Raw genomic sequence first — 17488 nt, forward strand, 5'->3', positions numbered from 1 at the left:
AATCCAATTGATGCTGGCTTTTCATGCCACGACAAGAGGTTTGTGGTGGAGCTGAACGGTGGGTCGGAACAATTTTGCCCGAATCTGTTTCTGTCAATTTCAGCGATGTAACATTGCGACAAAAGGTGTGCCCGTCAACGCTATATTTTTTTGGAATAAAGCGCAGAGCTGTATCAAAGCATGGGCCACCGTCTGACCACCTTCAACTCCACCTCACACATCCACGATCGGCAAGGGCCTCGAGCGAACACTCCGACACGGATTCGGTTTGCACCACGTCGGAGCAGCGTCCAGTGTTCCACGACACGGTCTCCTACACGTCGTCCTTCTCTTCTCTGGCAGCACGGCCACCATGACGAGCTCCAAGAGAAAGGCGACCGACTCTCCACCTATTTCGGCAACAGACAACGATCAGGCTGCACTCGACCTCGAACCCTCAGCAGACGCACCCGTAGAGGCTGCGCAACCAGAACACAAACGCGCCAACCTCTTCGCATCTTCAAGCGATCTACTTGAACTTCCCCTCGAAGTGCTGGAACCGCTCTTACCGCTTCAAAAACAGCAATGCCTCAACACGCTGGTTGGCAAACTCCCTCCCATTCCCACAGAACCAGCACCGCCGATAGCATCCACATCCACACTCACATCCGCCGAAGATGACGATGCCGCTGTCTTTGACAACCCACCGAGCCGTAGCACTGCGGATGACAAGACACGGTTGCAGGCAGCAGCGTGTGTGGGACTCGAGGAGGAATGGCATACACTTCACGGAATGCTCCACTCTAGCGTCACGGCACAGGAGAGCAACAGCTGTTTGCTCATCGGTGCTTCAGGTTCAGGCAAGTCGCTCCTCGTTGATTCGGTGCTCGATTCGATATGCAAGAAGGATCCGCTAGCAGACAGCAAATCGTACAGCAAACCGTACTACCACGTGCACCTCGCAGGAACCGTGCAGATCAACGATCGGTCTGCAATGAAGGAGATGGCGCAACAGCTCATCTTGCAAGGTGCATTCACCGAGGAAGACGTTGGCGAAGCAATCGACGCTCCTTCGCTCATGGACGACGATGACACCACGCCCGCCCCAGATGCTACCGCAGGGGCAGACCACGTCTTTGGCGGTGACGCAGACGATGAAGACGAAGACGAGGCTGCTCACGCTGCCGCAGCAGCTGCAGAGGAACAAGCCGAGATCCAAGACGAGCTTGCCGGTGCCATCCTTTCGTCGCTTAACAACATCATCGCCAACATTATCGCCTTACTTTCCAACACCGCGTCGGCATCCGCGACCAACTCTTCGACTGCGGCAGGAGGAGGCAGGAAACCGCTCATCATCACCTTGGACGACTTTGACCTGTTCACCGCACGACCGAGGCAGGCCATGCTGTACTGTCTGCTCGATGCGGTACAGGCGGCATCGTACGGTGCCGGGTTGGCCGTGGTCGGGCTGACTAGTCGCGTGGATACGGTGGATCTGCTCGAGAAGCGCGTCAAGAGTCGCTTCTCTCATCGCATCTTGCACGTCCGTCCGCCCGGGTCGTTCGATGTATTTGAACGCATCGTGCGCAATGCCCTCTCACCAGCACCTTTCAACACCGACTCGTCACTATCGAGCATACCCACCGCACACAAGCAGTCGTTCACCCAAGCATGGCAGCACGATATCGACGCCCTGTTCACCCACCCGCACGTGCGCGACGTGCTTCGGGGGATCTACGAGCTGTCGAACGACATTCGCATGGTCTACCGCATCTTGACGCCGACGCTCTGCAAGCTGTCGCTGCTGGACCCGTCGCTGGATGTGACAATGCTGCTCGAAACCGCGGCGGTCGAGGTGGGTGATGGGACGATACACATCCTGCGCGACCTGACCGAGCCGGAGATGGCGCTGCTCATCGCGGTCAAGCATCTTCAGACGCGAGACCGGCAGGTGTTCAACTTTGAGATGTGCTTCGACGAGCTCACGCGCTTCGCCGCAAGAGATGCACGCGAGCGTCAAGCCGCCTCTTCAACCACCACCGCCCTCGCCGCCGCTGACTCGGCAGCTGTGGGGGAAGCAGGAGGAGCAGGGTTGAGCGGGTCCGCGGTGGCAACGCCCTTCTTCGCAGACCGCAAGATTGCGCTCATGTCGTTTCTCGCGCTGCTCAGCCTCGAGCTCATCCTGCCCGAAAACAGCGTGGCCAGCTTGAGCATCGCCAACCCAGTCGCCAAGCCGTCGGCTGCAGCGAGCGCGGGAACCGGCAGGACCAACCAGGCCACCATCCGCAAAGAGTTCTGGAAGGTCCGATGCGTCCTCACCCCACACACGATCGTCAACGCGGTCAAGGACCGACTCCGCCCCATCGCCATCTCCTCTTCCCTCGTCAAATGGGCCTCGTCTCACGGCTGAGCCCCCTCCGCACTCCGCACTCCAGACCGTAGCCATCAGCAATCACAACCTCACTAACTTGACTGCATCCCACACCGCACATGTGAAACATCAAAAAGTGCAAAAGTCGAACACTCCCATTGCTTGCAAACCCACCCCCTACCTACGCAAACGGCGCAACCAGCGGCCCCTGGCCAGCCTGCGCACGCAGCCCGTTCAGCTTCCTCGCCATGACCTTGATGGTCGTCTTGATCGTCGCGACGTCCGCGTCGCCGTCTGTCCGCCCGCGCGCCGTGAGAATGCGCAGCTGCTCGCACAGCTGGAACCAGCGCGCCGAAGCGCGTGTCACGTCCGACATCTCGGAGCACCGGTTGAGATAGTGAAACGCACCGCCGCAGATGATGCACGTCTGGTCCGAGATGACCAAGGCCGCGCCGTCGAGTGTGTCGATTTTGCCTGGGGGCGGGAGGGTGTCGCCGGTAAAGTCGTGGAGCTAGGGAGATGGTGATGGGCCAATAGACGGACGTGGTGAATCGCTGATGCTGCTTGGCGCAGACTTGATGCGCGGCTTGCGGTGGTTGACCGCCACGTCGACGTTGAGTTTGCTGAACGCTTTTCTAGATACCGCGATCCCCCTGGGGCTGCCACCCGCGAAGGCTGACAGACGCGACAGCGCAGCAGGCACACGGTTGGGCCGAGGCTGAGAGCCCGACGTTATCGACGCGGACGGTGTAGGCGAAGCAGCAGCGGCAGCGCTGCTGGTCGCCGTTGTCATCATTGTTGCTGCTGGTGGACCCATGACATCTGGATCGAGAAACGCGTTCGTCCTCATACCGGCTTGGATCGACAGCTTCGACGGCCCGTAGGCGGGTCTGACGCCCTTGCCGTCCACACAGCTCTGCACCATCAACATCAGATTGGCCGACGGCGTCGACGAGGGATTCAAGGAGACTAGCTGCGCCACCTTGGTCAATTCGGCATCACCATGCGCGGCGACGGCAGCCCACCAGGCCTCGCATTGCGCTCGATCCCTGAGCACCTCCACGGCAGCCTCTGCAGTTGCGGGAGACGGTGCAGAAACCGACACGACATTTGCAGTCGAAGAGTGGGCAACGTTGATCACTGTCGGTGGCGGCTTTCCAGCGTGTGACTTGTCCCATTCCTCGATCGCAGCTGTCCAAGGCAGCTGGCTCTTGGGTCGACGCAGCGTTATTACCATATAGGTAGCCGTGCGCAGCAGAAGCTCTTTGATCTTCCGCCAATCCAGAGCAATCGCACCACCGTGCGGCAGCGCGAGGATCTCGGGCGGAATACTGTCCTCCGCGATGATGTTGAAAGCCGCCTGAAAGAGCGGACGCGGCACGCTGAACGTCTGCATGTAGTAATTGATATGCTTGTCGGTCAGCTGGAAGCGCATATGCGGAGGAGCAAGGTCCGGGACAGCATTGCTGAGCGCCCTCGTTGCCACTTCCAGCGCAAAGTCGCTGTCGGGCAGGATCGAGAGCATTGTCTTGCGCATTGCCGCCAAGTGACCCGGTTGGACTGTCTTCGGCGGCTGCGACAGGTCAACATCGCCAAGTGGCAATGGGTGCGGTAATCGGTGCTCGGCAATCAGATCACGTTGCAGCGATGCAAGGCCAGGGGGCGATGGCTTGCTCTTTTTGCTCGCTGCTGAAGATGCAAGAGCAGCCAACGTGCCGGGCACCGTCGCACGCGCTTGCTGCTTTTTCGCAACAACAGGCGCTGCTGAAGAGCTACTCGCGGCGGCCGTCGGAGCGGCATACAGCGCGGTCGGATTCGACGGGATAGAACTCGACAAGCCAGGGACGGCAGTGGTAGGCTTGCTTGCAGTGGCAGCGGCAGCAGCGGCAATGGCGGCGTTGGACGACTTGAGTTGCCTCTGTCGCAGAGCCTGCACGGCAGGGAGCGACTCGTCTCCTTCCTGCACAGCATCGATCAGCTCGTGGTCGTCGCTATCGCTCTGTCCATCAGGCACAGTGAAGTCTTCGTCTACGACCGGCTTTGATAATTTCTTGGGTCGACCGGGACCTCTCTTGGCAGGCACAGGCGGAGCTTCGGCCATCTCGTCTACCTGCAGCATGGCTTTGATGCGGTCTCGTCTGGATGCACGCCTCTCCAGAGCCTCCTTCACCCGTATCTCTTCCGCACGCTTGGCAGCGTCTTCGCGATGCTTTTGCAGGAGATCGGCCCAAAAGTCATCGTCCACCACCGTCGTCGGCGCAACCGCTGAAGCGTCTGCTGCTGTCGCTACTGCTGTTGCTGCTGGTTGGTCGGTCTCCCAGACACGAGCATACGAAAAAGTGGCTTTCTGATCCCCATTCGCATCTTGATTATCGACATCCTTTACCTTGTCGTCCTCCTCAGCCGCATCCTCGCGACGACGCAACAACGAGTCAAGGTCTTCGTCCGTGTAGCGAATGTCGCGCTCCGACTCCTCCGTACCACCTTCAGCGAACAGCGCCTGAGCACCGAACTTGAGAATCGACTCGAGCTCGACGGGTCGTTCATCCTCTCTGTCCAGATTCTGGACGATGAGATGATCGAGCATCATCTTGCGCTTTGCGCTTTCGATGATCCGTTCCTCTACCGTCGCCTTGCACGTGAGCGTGAAGACGAGCAGCTTCTTGCTTTGTCCGATACGATGCGCTCGGGCAATCGCTTGCATGTCGACGTGCGGGTTAAAGTCGGGGTCCATGAGTATCACGGTGTCCGCCGCGGCGAGGTTGATGCCGACACCTCCGGCGCGCGTACTAATCATGTAGATAAAGTAGGGCGAGTCAGGCGCATTGAAGGCGTCGATGCCCTTCTGACGTTGCTTCTGACCGATGGCGCCATCCAGTCGCAGAAACTTGTAGCCCTCGCCGCGTAGGAACACCTCGACAATGTCCAGGTTGATGACGAACTGCGAAAAGAGCAAGACGCGGTGGCCCTCGGCTTTAAGCTTGGGCAGCAGCCGCTGCAGCAGCGACAGTTTGGCACTCGCATCGATCAGTCGCTGGTGCTCCCAGCTTGCCTCGTAATTGGCCTCGCCTTCGCGCGTTTCGAGGTCGGGTGCAATGAGGTAGGGATGCTGAATGCACTTGCGCAACTGCATGAGTGTGTTGTTCAGGTTGGTGATCGTCGATTTCCTGCTCTTCTTGGCGCCAGTCTCGCGCGACGCGGCAAGTGCCTGGATGTCCTCAATGTTGGATTCGAGAATGGAGCGATAGATACGCTTCTGGATGGGACGCAGCGAGGTGGGAACGATGAGCTCGATCTTGGGGGGCAGATCCAACACCTCCTTCTTGAGACGACGCAGGAAGTACGGCTTGAGGCGCTTCTGTAGATCCTCGATCACCTCTGGCTTCAGCACGCTGTACTCAGCTTCGAGCGCCCTGACGTCCTTCCACTGTCCCCCAGGCTCAAGCCAATTGAGCAGGTTGAAGAGTTCGGTGACGTTGTTGTTGAGCGGCGTGCCGGTCATGATGATGCGATGGTCGGCTTGCATCTCATTGAGGCGCTTCATGAGCAGCGATTTACCGGACTTGAGGTTCTGACCCTCGTCGACGATGACCACGTCCCAGTGCTCCACCTTTCGCAGTGGCAGCGAGTCGATGCGCACCGACGTATCCGAGGCAACCACGACGTGGAAGTTGATGGGACGGATGGTACCATCCTTCTGTGACAAAGTCTTTTTTGAGTGGAATAACTCGTACTTCGAGATCATATCTCGTGCCTCGCCTTCGCCCCAGTACGGTACGACGCGAAACTGTGGCATCCACTTTTCGAACTCTCGCATCCAGTTGGGCAGCGTCGAATTGGGCACCACCACGAGGAAGGGGCCTGCTTTGCCTTCCATCCAGATCGAGGCGAGGAACGTGATGATTTGCACCGTCTTTCCGAGACCCATCTCGTCGGCGAGGATACCGGGCTTCTCGTTGTACCAGCCATATCGCAGCCAATTAACACCCTCGAGCTGAAAGTCGATGAGGTCGCCGCCCTCGATGCAGTGTGGCTGATCGTCGAGCGCCCAAAAGCGCGCGCCAGATTTGGCCTGGCGGCGTTCATGCTTTCTGCGCTTTTCGTCGGCAGTCAGAGCCGGGAATGTAACCTTCTGCGCCATCAAAAACGACCGATACGCCTCTTGAGTCTCGTTAAAGATGTCGGACTGCTTGCGTCGGGTGGGAGGGTCTTCCCACGTCGAGCCCTCGTACGGCTGATCCTGCCACTTGATGAGCACCTTTGCTATGTGCGCCCAGCTGCGAACGTAGTCCGAAGGCTCGAGTTTGTCGAGTGAGACCGTGTCCGAGTCAACTTCCGCTCCGCCGATCTCTTCCATGTCGTCGTCGTCCTTGTTGACGGAGAAGAAGAACTTAACCGCCAAGATGCGGTCTGGCGTCATCCAGGGCTTGGGGATGCGGCACTGGGCATCAGGTGTGGGACCTGGCGGGCCGACGTCGACCTCGCCCGTTTCGTCGACCTTGAGCGTCTTCTTGACGGATCTCGTCTTCGCCTGGATGGGTGTGAACGGCAGCGCGCGTCCCCCGCCTAGCGCAAGAGATGCGCGGTTCCTGTGTGCCGTGGTGAGAACCGAGGCAGACTCGATCAGCTCGGCAGGTTCGAGCTCGAGACGACTGCCTTTGGCCAAGAAGAAGCTCAGCAAAGGCTGGTGGACGATGCGAAGCCAATCGAGCGGCACCCACTCCGTGTCTCGGAATGACTTGCCTTTGAATTTGACGAGGTACTCGCGAGGCAAATTCTCGCGTGGTGAGAGCGTCGCATACTCGGCGCGCTTGGCCTCTTCGTCGTTCCAGAGGCGACGATCGAGCTGGCGCCAAGCGATGATCTTGTCGACCACGGGACAACGATGGCAGTCCTTGCAGAGCCACCCTGCCTCTTGGATCGACTCGGCCACCTGCTCAAGGGACTGATGGCTGTCGTTGTGTTCTTCGGCGAGGCACTCGTAGTGTGTTGCGCGGGAGCAGCGCTTGCAGCGGAACAGCTTGGATGCAGTCAGTATAGCAGGCGGCTCTGGATACTGCTCGAGCATCTCTTTTGTGATACCGAGTTGCTCCTCGACGGTGCGGACGCCTTGCACGTTAGCCTTGCAAACGGTGCAGTACGAGGCATAGCCAGCGCAATCCGGGCACGAATCCGTGTCGACCATATCATCCACATCGATCCAACGCACTGGAGAGGGAGCGGGGGCGTCCTCCCCAAAGACGGTTCGATGGCGCCTGGCTGCCTCCATATTGATGCCGACAAGGATTGCCTTCTGCGTGTCTTGTGGCAGACAGCCCCAGTGCCAGGAGACTGAGCAAGTTCCGCACTCGAACCAGCCTCCGCGATGTTCGAGCACCTCGAGCCATTCCTCGGCTGCTTGGACTGCAGTCACTTTGCCCCAGGTGTCGTCGATGAGTGCCTTGCGCTGGCGTCCACGCGAGTCGATGCGCTCGGGCGACTTGTTGCGCGGCTTCTTGGCCTCGCGCCTCTGAACGCGTTTGAGTTCCGAGAGGGCTTTGTTGTAGAGGGGAAGGGAGGGGCCATCGGAGCAGCGCTTGCATCCAGGCCAGTGCTTGTCGAGGGGCGTTTTGGGCTCTTCGTAGGGTTCCAACTCTTCGTTCTCGTCGCCCGAGGCGGCATCTGACACTACCTGCACTTCGTTGTCATCGCTGTCGGCCTGGTTCTCCTCCTCGCTGGAACATTCGTAAGGGGTATAGGTAGGTCTGATGCCGTCAAGGAAAGGGATGCTGTCAAGGTCGTCGGGCAGGGCGCATTCGTCGATGGTGATGACAGGCACTTCCATGAGAGACGGCGAGCCCATCATGGGCTCCGGGAGCTCTCCCTGCAAAGCGAATCGCAACTTCGGCTGGCGGACGGGTGCGAAGCGCTCGTGTTTGACTGGCGCTTTGCAACGAGGTTTGCTGCGCGACTTGGGAGTGCCTCTGGTAGGACGCTGGCGCTTTTTTGGTGGTGGTGCGGATTTGGACGGCTTCTTTCGCTTGGTAAAGCGGCGAACCTCTGCGTCTGAGCTCTCCGATTCGTCCTCCTTGTCGCTGTCTCGCTCCTCTCCCCCTGGTTCCTCTATGCCACTAAAAGCTTCATCGTCGTTGTTTAACAGCAACACGCGCTTGGTCTTGGCTGCACGAGTGGAAGCAGCACCAGCGCGACCGGACGAGCGTGGCCCACGAACAGCGCCTTTAGTCTGAGCTCGACGCTTTGAGCGGCGCAGAGGGGTGTCGACCTCAGAGTTGTCATCGGCGGTATCGCCATTGAGATCATCGAGCTCTTGTCGCAGATCGTTGCTATCTTGATCCAAGTCAAGGTCGTCCTGGTCGTCATTGCCGGCATCTGAGTCGTGGACGATCGGAGCGAAGCGTTGACGTGTGTTAGCTCGGCTAGAGCGAGCTGAGGTGGAAGCTGTCGATGCTCGAGTGGCTCTGGCGCAGGAGCGAGCAGGAGCATTGGCGGTCGAGGTGTTCTTGGGCGGCGTTTGCTTTGCTCTTGAGCTGGACGTGCACGATCTGGTACCATTTATCGAGGCGATGATGTCATCGACATCGGCGCCATCGCTACTACTCTCAGCCTGGTGGTCCTCCTCGATGAAGGAATCCGGACTTGTGCCGCGTCGATGGGCTGCGCCGCCCTGCTGGCGACCGCCTTGCCGCGCAGTGGATGTGCTGGCGCGGGATAAGCTGGGCACGGCAGCTGATGTAGGTCTCGATGCTTGCCTTTGCGAACCCCGCGGTGAACTGACTTGAGACGTTTTTGCTTTACCCTTGGCTGCTCTGGGCGATCTTCGAGTGACGGCGAGGATGTCCTCATCTTCGTGCAAGAAGGACAAGTCGATGTCGTCCACCTCCTTCTTGGCGCGCGTGGTGCGAGACGTTGATGGCATGTCAAGGCAACATCATTGAATTCTGGGTCCACATTGAGGGTTCAGCTCATCGCGCAAGCATTGAAGATGGGGCGATGGAAGCGGTGAGGATGGTCAAAGGAAGCATGGACGAGTGAAAGCAAGCGTGAAGAGGACGTCCCATTAGAAACAAAGTACAAGAGGTCAAAGCGCGACAGAGTGAGAAATTCCAAAAGGGTCCAACCAAGAAAAATCGCACATTGCTTTCCTTTATTAATATAAAATAATTAAGAAGCAGTAACGTCGCAGTCACACAGACAGGCAACAGCACAGTGCCTCGACGCGACACGCGACAGAAGAAAGGAAAAGCGGCGGCAGCTGCTGAGTTTCACTGTCAATTGGTTGGCTTTGGCATGCGTGCGTGTTCCGTAAAGTGGCTGTTTCTCTTCTCCACCTTTGATGGCTCTTCGTTGGCTCTTCGTCTTCTTGCAGCTTCCAACATCATCCGACTCAAAATCACGCTCGAGCACCTGAGCCTTGTCTCTTCAGAAGCAAAAGCGATCCATTCCGAAGGCTCATCCCGTTTCTATTCTTCGATCGGAAGCACCCAAGTGTTTGCGACTGCCATCGGACTGGCCGCTTGCGATTCGGCCTCCTCCTCGTCTATACACATACACGGTCGCGCGCCATGACTCAGCCGTCGGCATCCTCTGCTGCACCGGCAGCGGCAGCAGCTGCCACCACCGGCTACGAGCTGCCGTGGGTAGAAAAGTATCGCCCCATGCGACTCGACGATGTGGTCGGCAACAGGGACACCATCGAACGACTCAAAGTGATTCAGAAAGACGGCAACTGTCCGCATCTGCTCATCTCTGGTCTGCCCGGTATCGGCAAGACCACGTCGGTTCTGTGTCTCGCTCGTGCTCTGCTGGGCGATGCGTACAAGGAAGGCGTGCTTGAGCTCAACGCCTCGGACGAGCGAGGTGTCGATGTGGTGCGCAACAAGATCAAGACATTTGCTCAGAAAAAGGTGTCGCTCCCACCGGGCAGGCACAAGATCGTCATCCTCGACGAGGCCGACAGCATGACACCCGCTGCCCAGCAGGCTTTGCGTCGAACCATGGAGATCTACTCCAACACCACTCGCTTCTGCTTCGCCTGCAACCAGAGCAACAAGATTATCGAACCCATTCAGTCGAGATGCGCCATCCTGCGCTACGGCAAAGTGAGGGATGAGCAGATCCTCAAGCGCTTGCTCGAGATTTGCGAGATGGAAAGCGTCGAGTACTCGGACGAAGGTCTGGCGGCCATTATTTTCACTACCGAGGGCGACATGCGACAGGCCATCAACAATCTGCAGTCCACCTGGACCGGTCTCGGCTTTGTGAGCCCCGACAATGTGTTCAAGGTGTGCGATCAGCCGCATCCCTTCCTCATCCGAAAACTCTTGCTCTCGTGCAAGACCGGCGATATCGACGACGCCCTGGAGAAGCTCGACGAGATTTGGTCCAAAGGCTATGCGGCTGTCGACATTGTCACGACCCTCTTCCGCGTGGTAAAGACGCTCGACGGCATTCCAGAAGCTACCAAGCTCGAGTTTATCAAGGTGCGTACCCGGTCCCCTTTTTCCATTCACAACGAGTTCGACTCACTGACCCGTTCGTCCTCTGCTTTGAAATGTAACAGGAAATCGGCTGGACTCATATGAGGATCCTCGAAGGGGTTGCCACCGTCGTGCAGCTCGGCGGTCTCATTGCGAGGCTTTGCAAGCTCAGTATGGATCCGAAACAGTTCCAGGTATAAGTCAACCGGCTTCATTCCGATCCGTTCCGACCGCAAAATCACACTGTACTTGTATCTCTCACCGGCTCGTTCAGTCATGAACCTCCATCTCAATCTTTGTTCGACCGCTACGTGCAACTTCTTGAGCACCTCAAATCAGACACCATATTCTGGTCATGCGTATGATTCGGTCTCCGAACTGCGATTACAATAAAGGACCCGGTCGGAAAAACAGGCGAGCTTTGTTGAGAACAAAGTCGAGGGCGAGTAGAAAGCGAAGTGGACAACGGAGCAACGGACCGAAGCAGATGTGGTATCAAAAGAGAGACAGAGATGGGAACAGAGCAGGGGGAAAAAAGAGTGTGTGGATGTGTGCGATGTACAGCAACTCAACCAGACCAGCGACTCGAGTTGGAGAACGGGTCTTGACGGGAAGACGAGGCACGGTCGTAGTCGTAGTACTTCTCGTCGCCCGTTTCGCTCCTCTGCACGTCGGCGTAAGGCGAGTATGAACGGCCGGCGCCGCTGGAGACGCCGGCAGCGTCCATGCCGCGAGTGGCGCGGTTGTTGTACGCTCCTGTCGAGGAGCCGTCGTAGTAGTTGACGTCGTAGGCGCCGTGTTCGTCGCTGAACGGGGTGACGGCGCCGCTGGGGTTGTTGTCGATGAACATGCTGTCCGTGATACGGTGGGCTGGGGGGAATTCGTCGTCCTGCTCGCGAGCGTTGCCGCCACGCGTGGATCCGTAGTTGCGCAGACGGCTCGAGGGAGCAGCAGTGGCGCCGCCAATGGCCGAGAACGTTGCCACTTCCTGCATGGGTGGGGGCACGCCCGAGAAGTCACCCTCTTCCTCCGTGAGTGTGCTCATCGGTCGTCCGCCCTGGTGGTACGATTCGTAGCTGTCGCGGCGAGGACGGTCACGCACCAGACCGGCGGCTGCACCCCCGACCGCGAATGCAGCCCCTCCCGCAGCCAGAGGCGGGCCCATCATGCTTCGATGGTGATAGCTGCTCTCAACGGACTGCATGCGAGGATCGTAGTGCTCAGCGCTTCGCTTGCGAACGCGTCGGATCACCGTCCACGCTACAGCAATCACGGCGATCGAGGCAGCGATCACTACGATGGGGACGACGACTTTGGTGGTGCCATCGCTGCCGTTGGACGAGCCGCTGCTGTTGGCGCGGTTGGATCCCGTGGCCGCGGCTGAAGGGGCGGCGCCAGTAGCAGCTCGTCCCAAGCTGGCCGCAGCAGCACTGACCGCGGCGTCACCGCTCGGTTGCGAAGCTGATGCCGCAGAAAGCGCGCTGGCAGCGGCAGCCGATGCCGAAGCCGACGCGGCGGCGGCAGCCGAATTGGCGCCCGTCGGCGCAGCAGAGGCTCCATTCGAGGCTGCAGCTTGTTGCTGTGCTGTACCGCGGTTGTCTCCGGTGTTGGCGTTGTTGTTGTTGTTCTGACTTGCCGTCGATTCTTGGTTACTGGCGGCGTTGTTGTTGTTGCTGCTGCTAGTGTTGCTTGATGACGGAGAGCTGGGGCGGTTGTTGTTTGCGTTGTTGCTGTTGTTCGCTGCTGGGCTGCTCGCTGGTGCAGGGTTTGATGAGGCAGCTGGTCTCGACGCTTCAGGAGCATTGCTGGACGAAGCAGGCGCGTTGTTGGAAGGAGGCCTTGAAGTCGACGCTGGAGCCGGCGCTCTGGAACTGCTTGACGAGGGGGGTGCTCCACCCTGCGCTTGTCCGCCTGTAAGGATGCAAGACATCGAGAGGGATAGAGGTTGTGGTCAGTAGTCTGCTTGTAAAGACGGTGCGTGGCAAGATAGTGCATGGCCAAAGCAAGCAGCGTCGAGCAAGATGGGGAGCCGAGCAGGGGGCCCCACGGGAAGCGTGGACGAGGAAGCGTGGATGACGGGTTGAAACCGGATGGGGAAGGCGATCAGAGAGTGGGGAGAAGGGAACTTTTCTAGGAGTTGAAGGGTGATGAGCAGAAAAGGGAGGAGAAAAGGGGGAAGGATAATCACCAGCGCCGAGAAGTTCACCCACGAGGCCGCGACGAAGATTGTGCAGACGCTGTTCTGCCTCGTCGAGCTCTGAAGTGTGGCCGAAATGGAATAGAAGGAGAGCATGGGTCGTGTTGGATCGGGAAAGAGGGTGTTTGAGGAGATCGAGCGGCCAGAGGAAGAGTAGAAGAAGGGTTGTGGAATAGTGGTAGGAGAGGGTTTCGTGGAACGAGGGGGAAAGGAAGAGGATGGAGGAGGCAGGAAAGATGAAGGAAAGGGGTTGGAGGGGAAGGCGTGAAGGAGAGGTTGAGGTTAGGATGGGTGCAACGGACGGATCTCAACGAGGCATCGCTCAGGGGAACTCGAGCAAGATATTAGGCGATGAGTGAGGAAGCGGTCTCGCTTGAACCTCACAGCATGTCGACAATCACAGTTGGCAACGTAGACAAGTACCGCTTCCTCAACCACAGCGAGATACGTACCATTGAAACCAAGGTCAGTGCCCAGACCGCCAATGATGCCACCTAGACCATCGACGATGGTGTGTGCAAGACGCTTCTGCATCTTGACCATAGAGGGTGATTGTTGCTGGTTGTGAAGTTGGCGCTCTGCAAGACCGCGGTGAGAGAGGAGTTGATGGTGCGCGTGCGAAGCATCTGCGGGCTGAAGAGAGGCGGCTGCGCCGGTCACTGCCACGGCAGAGACGGCAGCCAAGGCTGAAAACTTTTTGACGCCAACCATTACGGATGCGAGAGTGCAGGAGACGAAGTGCTGGCGGTGGTGTTAAACGAGATGGTGGACAGAAGGAGGAAAGGGCGACGTCGTGATCGGCCGAAAAGTCAAGATGAATGTTGTCCAAATACGATACCAAAAGAATGTGGGTGGCCGCGACGAGAAGAGAGGGTGGAGAAAGGGTAAGGGGAGGGTGAGCAAAAGGCGGGGAAGGTGGTAGTGATGATGGTGGTGATGAGGATGGCGACAGGGGAAGGGATGCGAAGCGAGGAAGCTCAAAGGATCGACGGACTGCATCAAAGTCGAGCCACGAGAACAAGCGACAAGACTTAGGTCGCTTGAAGGCGCACAGAAGGGGAGGGCAGAGGGCGGACGGTGTGCTATAGGAGGAGAGCGGAGGGTCAAAGTAGAGCGTTGGCGTGTTCTCGAAAGACTGGATGTGCGGGGCAGAGCGAGCGAGGAAGGAGAGGGCCAAGCGAGCGAGGAGAAGGAACGGTGGAACAGGGTAGCTTGGATCCTTGCAGGTCAGGTCAGTCGAGCTACTGCTTTAGGCGAGGGGCCTGCAGCTGCATCAATAAGAGCCATAACTTTCTTCGACCTGTGCTCTGCACGACCTGGCACGAACCAGGTTACACGGCTTGCCGTCACTGCAGCTTGCTGGGGTCCAAAACGCGGGGCATCCTTGAGGGAGCGTACTGTCTACACAAACACGGACGTTGGAATGGTGTTCAGTGGCCACAGGTTGACGAGGATCAATCGACAGTCATGCGACAAGGTGTTGGTGGCGGCAAAACGGCAAACGCCGGCTGCGTCCGGTGGTCAGTGTCGTCGGCAGTTGCTGTTGCGCTGGACTGGGCTGCACGACTGCGTCCAGAGGGCGTACAGCAGAGCACATTGCCGTGGCGCCCATGATGGATAGCGATGCTTCCTGCGGCTGATCGACGCTGTGCATGGCGAGTGTCGTATCCAGTGTCGTATCCAAGTCCGCTTGACAGGCGTGTTGCAGCCGTCACGACGTGTTGGTTTCAGATCTTAGAATTCACATGGCACTTTTCCAGTCTAGTTCCAACCCAGACTGCAAGTTTGGAAAGACTTCTTTGAAAGAAAAAAGAAGCTTGTCTTTTCGCCTCTGCAAGCGAACTGGTCAGCGGGCAGCGCAACACTCAGGCCTCGATCCACCAAGGACCATACCCTGCTCCGCTGGCATGCTCACGCTCGTTCCTAGTCGCTTCTACGCTCTCGGAACGTTCGCTTCCGCCTCTTCCGCAGCCCATCCATCTTCCTCTGCTTGCAGCTTGTGGGGCTGCAGTGCGCACCATGGCAGCCATCCGATGCCCTATGAGCTCCATGGTTGATCACGGTTCACCCTCGAAGTACTGTAGACAGGTGAGCAAATGAGGTTTTGTTGATGAACTTAATACAGTCCACAAAATGTCGATGAAAAAAGGGACACAAAATTGGATTTCGCTTGGTGCTAAAGGATGTTAGATTGAAACCATGTTTTCATGTGAGAGCGGCAGAACTACCAGCTTGTATCGTCGGCCTCCACATCTCTGGAAGCCACATGCTGTAGAAGGCCATGCGATTCGACCTTGTATGCCTCTTTCCCTTTGACCTCGAACATACCTAATACTTTTACCAAATGCTCTAGCTTACGGAGCCATGCCGAGCATCGTCTTGACTACCGAGCCCTAAAGTAGAGCTGCTCCGAACAGAGCCACAGCCGCAGTAGAGGCCTTCAAGTCAACCAGGTGATGCCGGCTCGAGACTCGACCAGCGCCAAGCCCAACGGCCAAGCGAACTCGCATAAGGAGCTGTCGATGGGCCTCTGGCTGCTCAAACACACGCAATCAATCGTGACGACAGCGACGGCGATCAGTATCCTCCACCTGCGCACCAGCCATGCTCTCTACTTCACCGTGGGCAGCCTGGCCACCAGCTTCACTGCCAAAGGGCTCAAGAGGGTGATCAAGCAACCTCGTCCGCCGGGCTCAAGGGTGAAAAAGACGAGCGGAATGCCCTCGACACACAGCGCGTAAGTAACGTCTCATAGACTTTGCAGGACTCCTCGAGGTTCGGAAGGCTGATTATGCTCTCGTCGATGTCAATTGCTGCTACGATGCACGACTTGCCACAGCACCATCTCATTCATGGGCACCTATATCCTCCTCTCGTCGTTGCTGCTGCCTCTGCATCCGTCGCTATCCCTCCAACCTTACATAACAGTCGGAGAGGCGGCATCGTTGGACAGCATGACGCGGGTCTGGATCGCACTCATCGGTGCAGTAGCCCCGGTGCTTGTCATGTGGTCACGCGTGCGACTTGGTGTGCACACTCCAGCACAAACATGGGCAGGCGCTGCGCTTGGTGTCACGAAAGCTTGCGTCTGGTTCACACTTTGGAACGGCACACAACTTGTCTTCGGCACCGCGTCAAGCTCTAGTAATACCTTGTCAACCTCGATGCTGCACAACGGACTTAAAGGCACAGTCGGCGTTCGAGCAGATGCTCTGATAGCGCAAACGGAGGCTAATGTTCTACGAGCGATTGGATCATCATAGAGGACTGTAAGCTTAGACTCTGTCGAGCTCAATACCCCAATGATAACAGCATCGAACTCGATGCAAACGTGCGCTGACGCTGATTTGCACCTACAGGGATGCGACAATTATGGCGACTTGGACGAGACGCATGTCGGAAGCAGCTGATGTTGGCTGGGTACGTTTAATTGCACTCGACTGGGTGAGCAAGAGAGCGTACGTTGCTTGTGTCACTCGGACACGGATTGCACCCCTGAGCCACACCAATCGTCATCTCGAGAGCCGTGACGAGAGGAGTGAGACAGCAAGTTGAAAAAGTCATACCTTAACAGCCACTGTCGAAGTTGGACAAAAGGCCCCCTGTTGCAGGAACGAGTGGACCGAGAGTCTGTGCGCTCCTTTTCTTGCAGAGTCGCATTCCGCCCTCGAAAGGTTGGGATTTTAGCTTTTTCTCTCTCGATGCTGGGCTGCTAATTCCAGCTTGGTAGAAGTTGGATTCGATCCGACCCTGATTTCGATCGGAGTTGGTCTTCTCCGCAACCACTCGCCTCACCTCACGCTGCACGACGACTCCGTATGTCTCAGCCATTCAAGAGAGCTTCGCCTTCTGACTCTGACTCTGACTCTGACTCTGACTCTGACTCTGACTCTGACTCTGAGGCTGGCTCTTACGCTGGCTCTGGCTCTTACTCTTGTTTTCATCCAATGCCGCGCTGCCTTACTTGAGCGCGTTGGAAAGGGCAAACAACATCGAGCAAAGGTGAGCAAGCACTATTGCAGGCAAGCCCGACTTCCGTGATCCTCGGTGTGGCAGGTGTGCTGTTGGCTGCCTTGGTGTGCGTGCGTGTGCTGTCTCTGCTGCGATTTTCCTTTTTTCCCGCTCGGTTTCCTGCTGAATTTTAAATAAGGCAGGCTACCGTCTCGTTCGTGTGGTTGGATGGTTGGTTGGCGCAGGGCGATTTACACCTCGGAACGCTCGTGCCTTGTCTCCTTCGTCCCCACCACCTCATCCCCACCCTTCTCCTTCTGGTCGTCAAAAGGCTTTTCGCCTTCTTCGCCTTGCCACACACATCTCACCTTCAGTTACGATCTGTTACGACCCCTCCCCTTTGAATCGCCTTTTCTCGCAGTTCGGCTGATTCGGCCTCCATCCGCTACGCATCTTTCTTTGGCGCAACCTCCTTTCCTGCACGTGATAGGCTTGCGTCACATCCACCTCGAA

The 17488-nt window shown here is 57.7% G+C and overlaps 4 protein-coding genes and 1 pseudogene across 5 annotated transcripts; 3 read left to right on the top strand and 2 right to left on the bottom strand.

The window, feature by feature from the left end:
- Positions 1–352: 352 nt before the first annotated feature.
- EX895_000961 (uncharacterized protein) lies at positions 353–2389 on the top strand (the record flags this gene model as incomplete). Its single annotated transcript, XM_029881562.1, has 1 exon — positions 353–2389. The coding sequence occupies one exon, from the start codon at positions 353–355 to the stop codon at positions 2387–2389; it is 2037 nt and encodes a 678-aa protein (XP_029742948.1).
- A 142-nt stretch (positions 2390–2531) lies between these two features.
- Positions 2532–9266, bottom strand: EX895_000962 (uncharacterized protein; the record flags this gene model as incomplete). Its single annotated transcript, XM_029881563.1, has 2 exons — positions 2532–2824; positions 2894–9266. The coding sequence occupies 2 exons, from the start codon at positions 9264–9266 to the stop codon at positions 2532–2534; spliced, it is 6666 nt and encodes a 2221-aa protein (XP_029742949.1).
- Positions 9267–9912: 646 nt separating this feature from the next.
- EX895_000963 (uncharacterized protein) lies at positions 9913–11027 on the top strand (the record flags this gene model as incomplete). The annotated part of the gene is made up of 2 exons (XM_029881564.1): positions 9913–10830; positions 10911–11027. The coding sequence occupies 2 exons, from the start codon at positions 9913–9915 to the stop codon at positions 11025–11027; spliced, it is 1035 nt and encodes a 344-aa protein (XP_029742950.1).
- A 368-nt stretch (positions 11028–11395) lies between these two features.
- EX895_000964 (uncharacterized protein) lies at positions 11396–13735 on the bottom strand (the record flags this gene model as incomplete). Its single annotated transcript, XM_029881565.1, has 3 exons — positions 11396–12738; positions 13016–13084; positions 13477–13735. The coding sequence occupies 3 exons, from the start codon at positions 13733–13735 to the stop codon at positions 11396–11398; spliced, it is 1671 nt and encodes a 556-aa protein (XP_029742951.1).
- Positions 13736–15480: 1745 nt separating this feature from the next.
- EX895_000965 lies at positions 15481–16434 on the top strand (annotated as a pseudogene; the record flags this gene model as incomplete). Its single annotated transcript is given in 5 exon segments — positions 15481–15761; positions 15864–16020; positions 15953–16031; positions 16288–16293; positions 16384–16434. Coding segments are annotated over 5 exon segments (574 nt in total), but the record flags the coding sequence as incomplete, so codon positions are not given.
- Between the last annotated feature and the right edge of the window lie 1054 nt (positions 16435–17488).

Source organism: Sporisorium graminicola, chromosome SGRAM_1 (assembly GCF_005498985.1).
Source record: "Sporisorium graminicola strain CBS 10092 chromosome SGRAM_1, whole genome shotgun sequence".
NCBI classification, from domain to species: Eukaryota; Fungi; Basidiomycota; class Ustilaginomycetes; order Ustilaginales; family Ustilaginaceae; genus Sporisorium; species Sporisorium graminicola.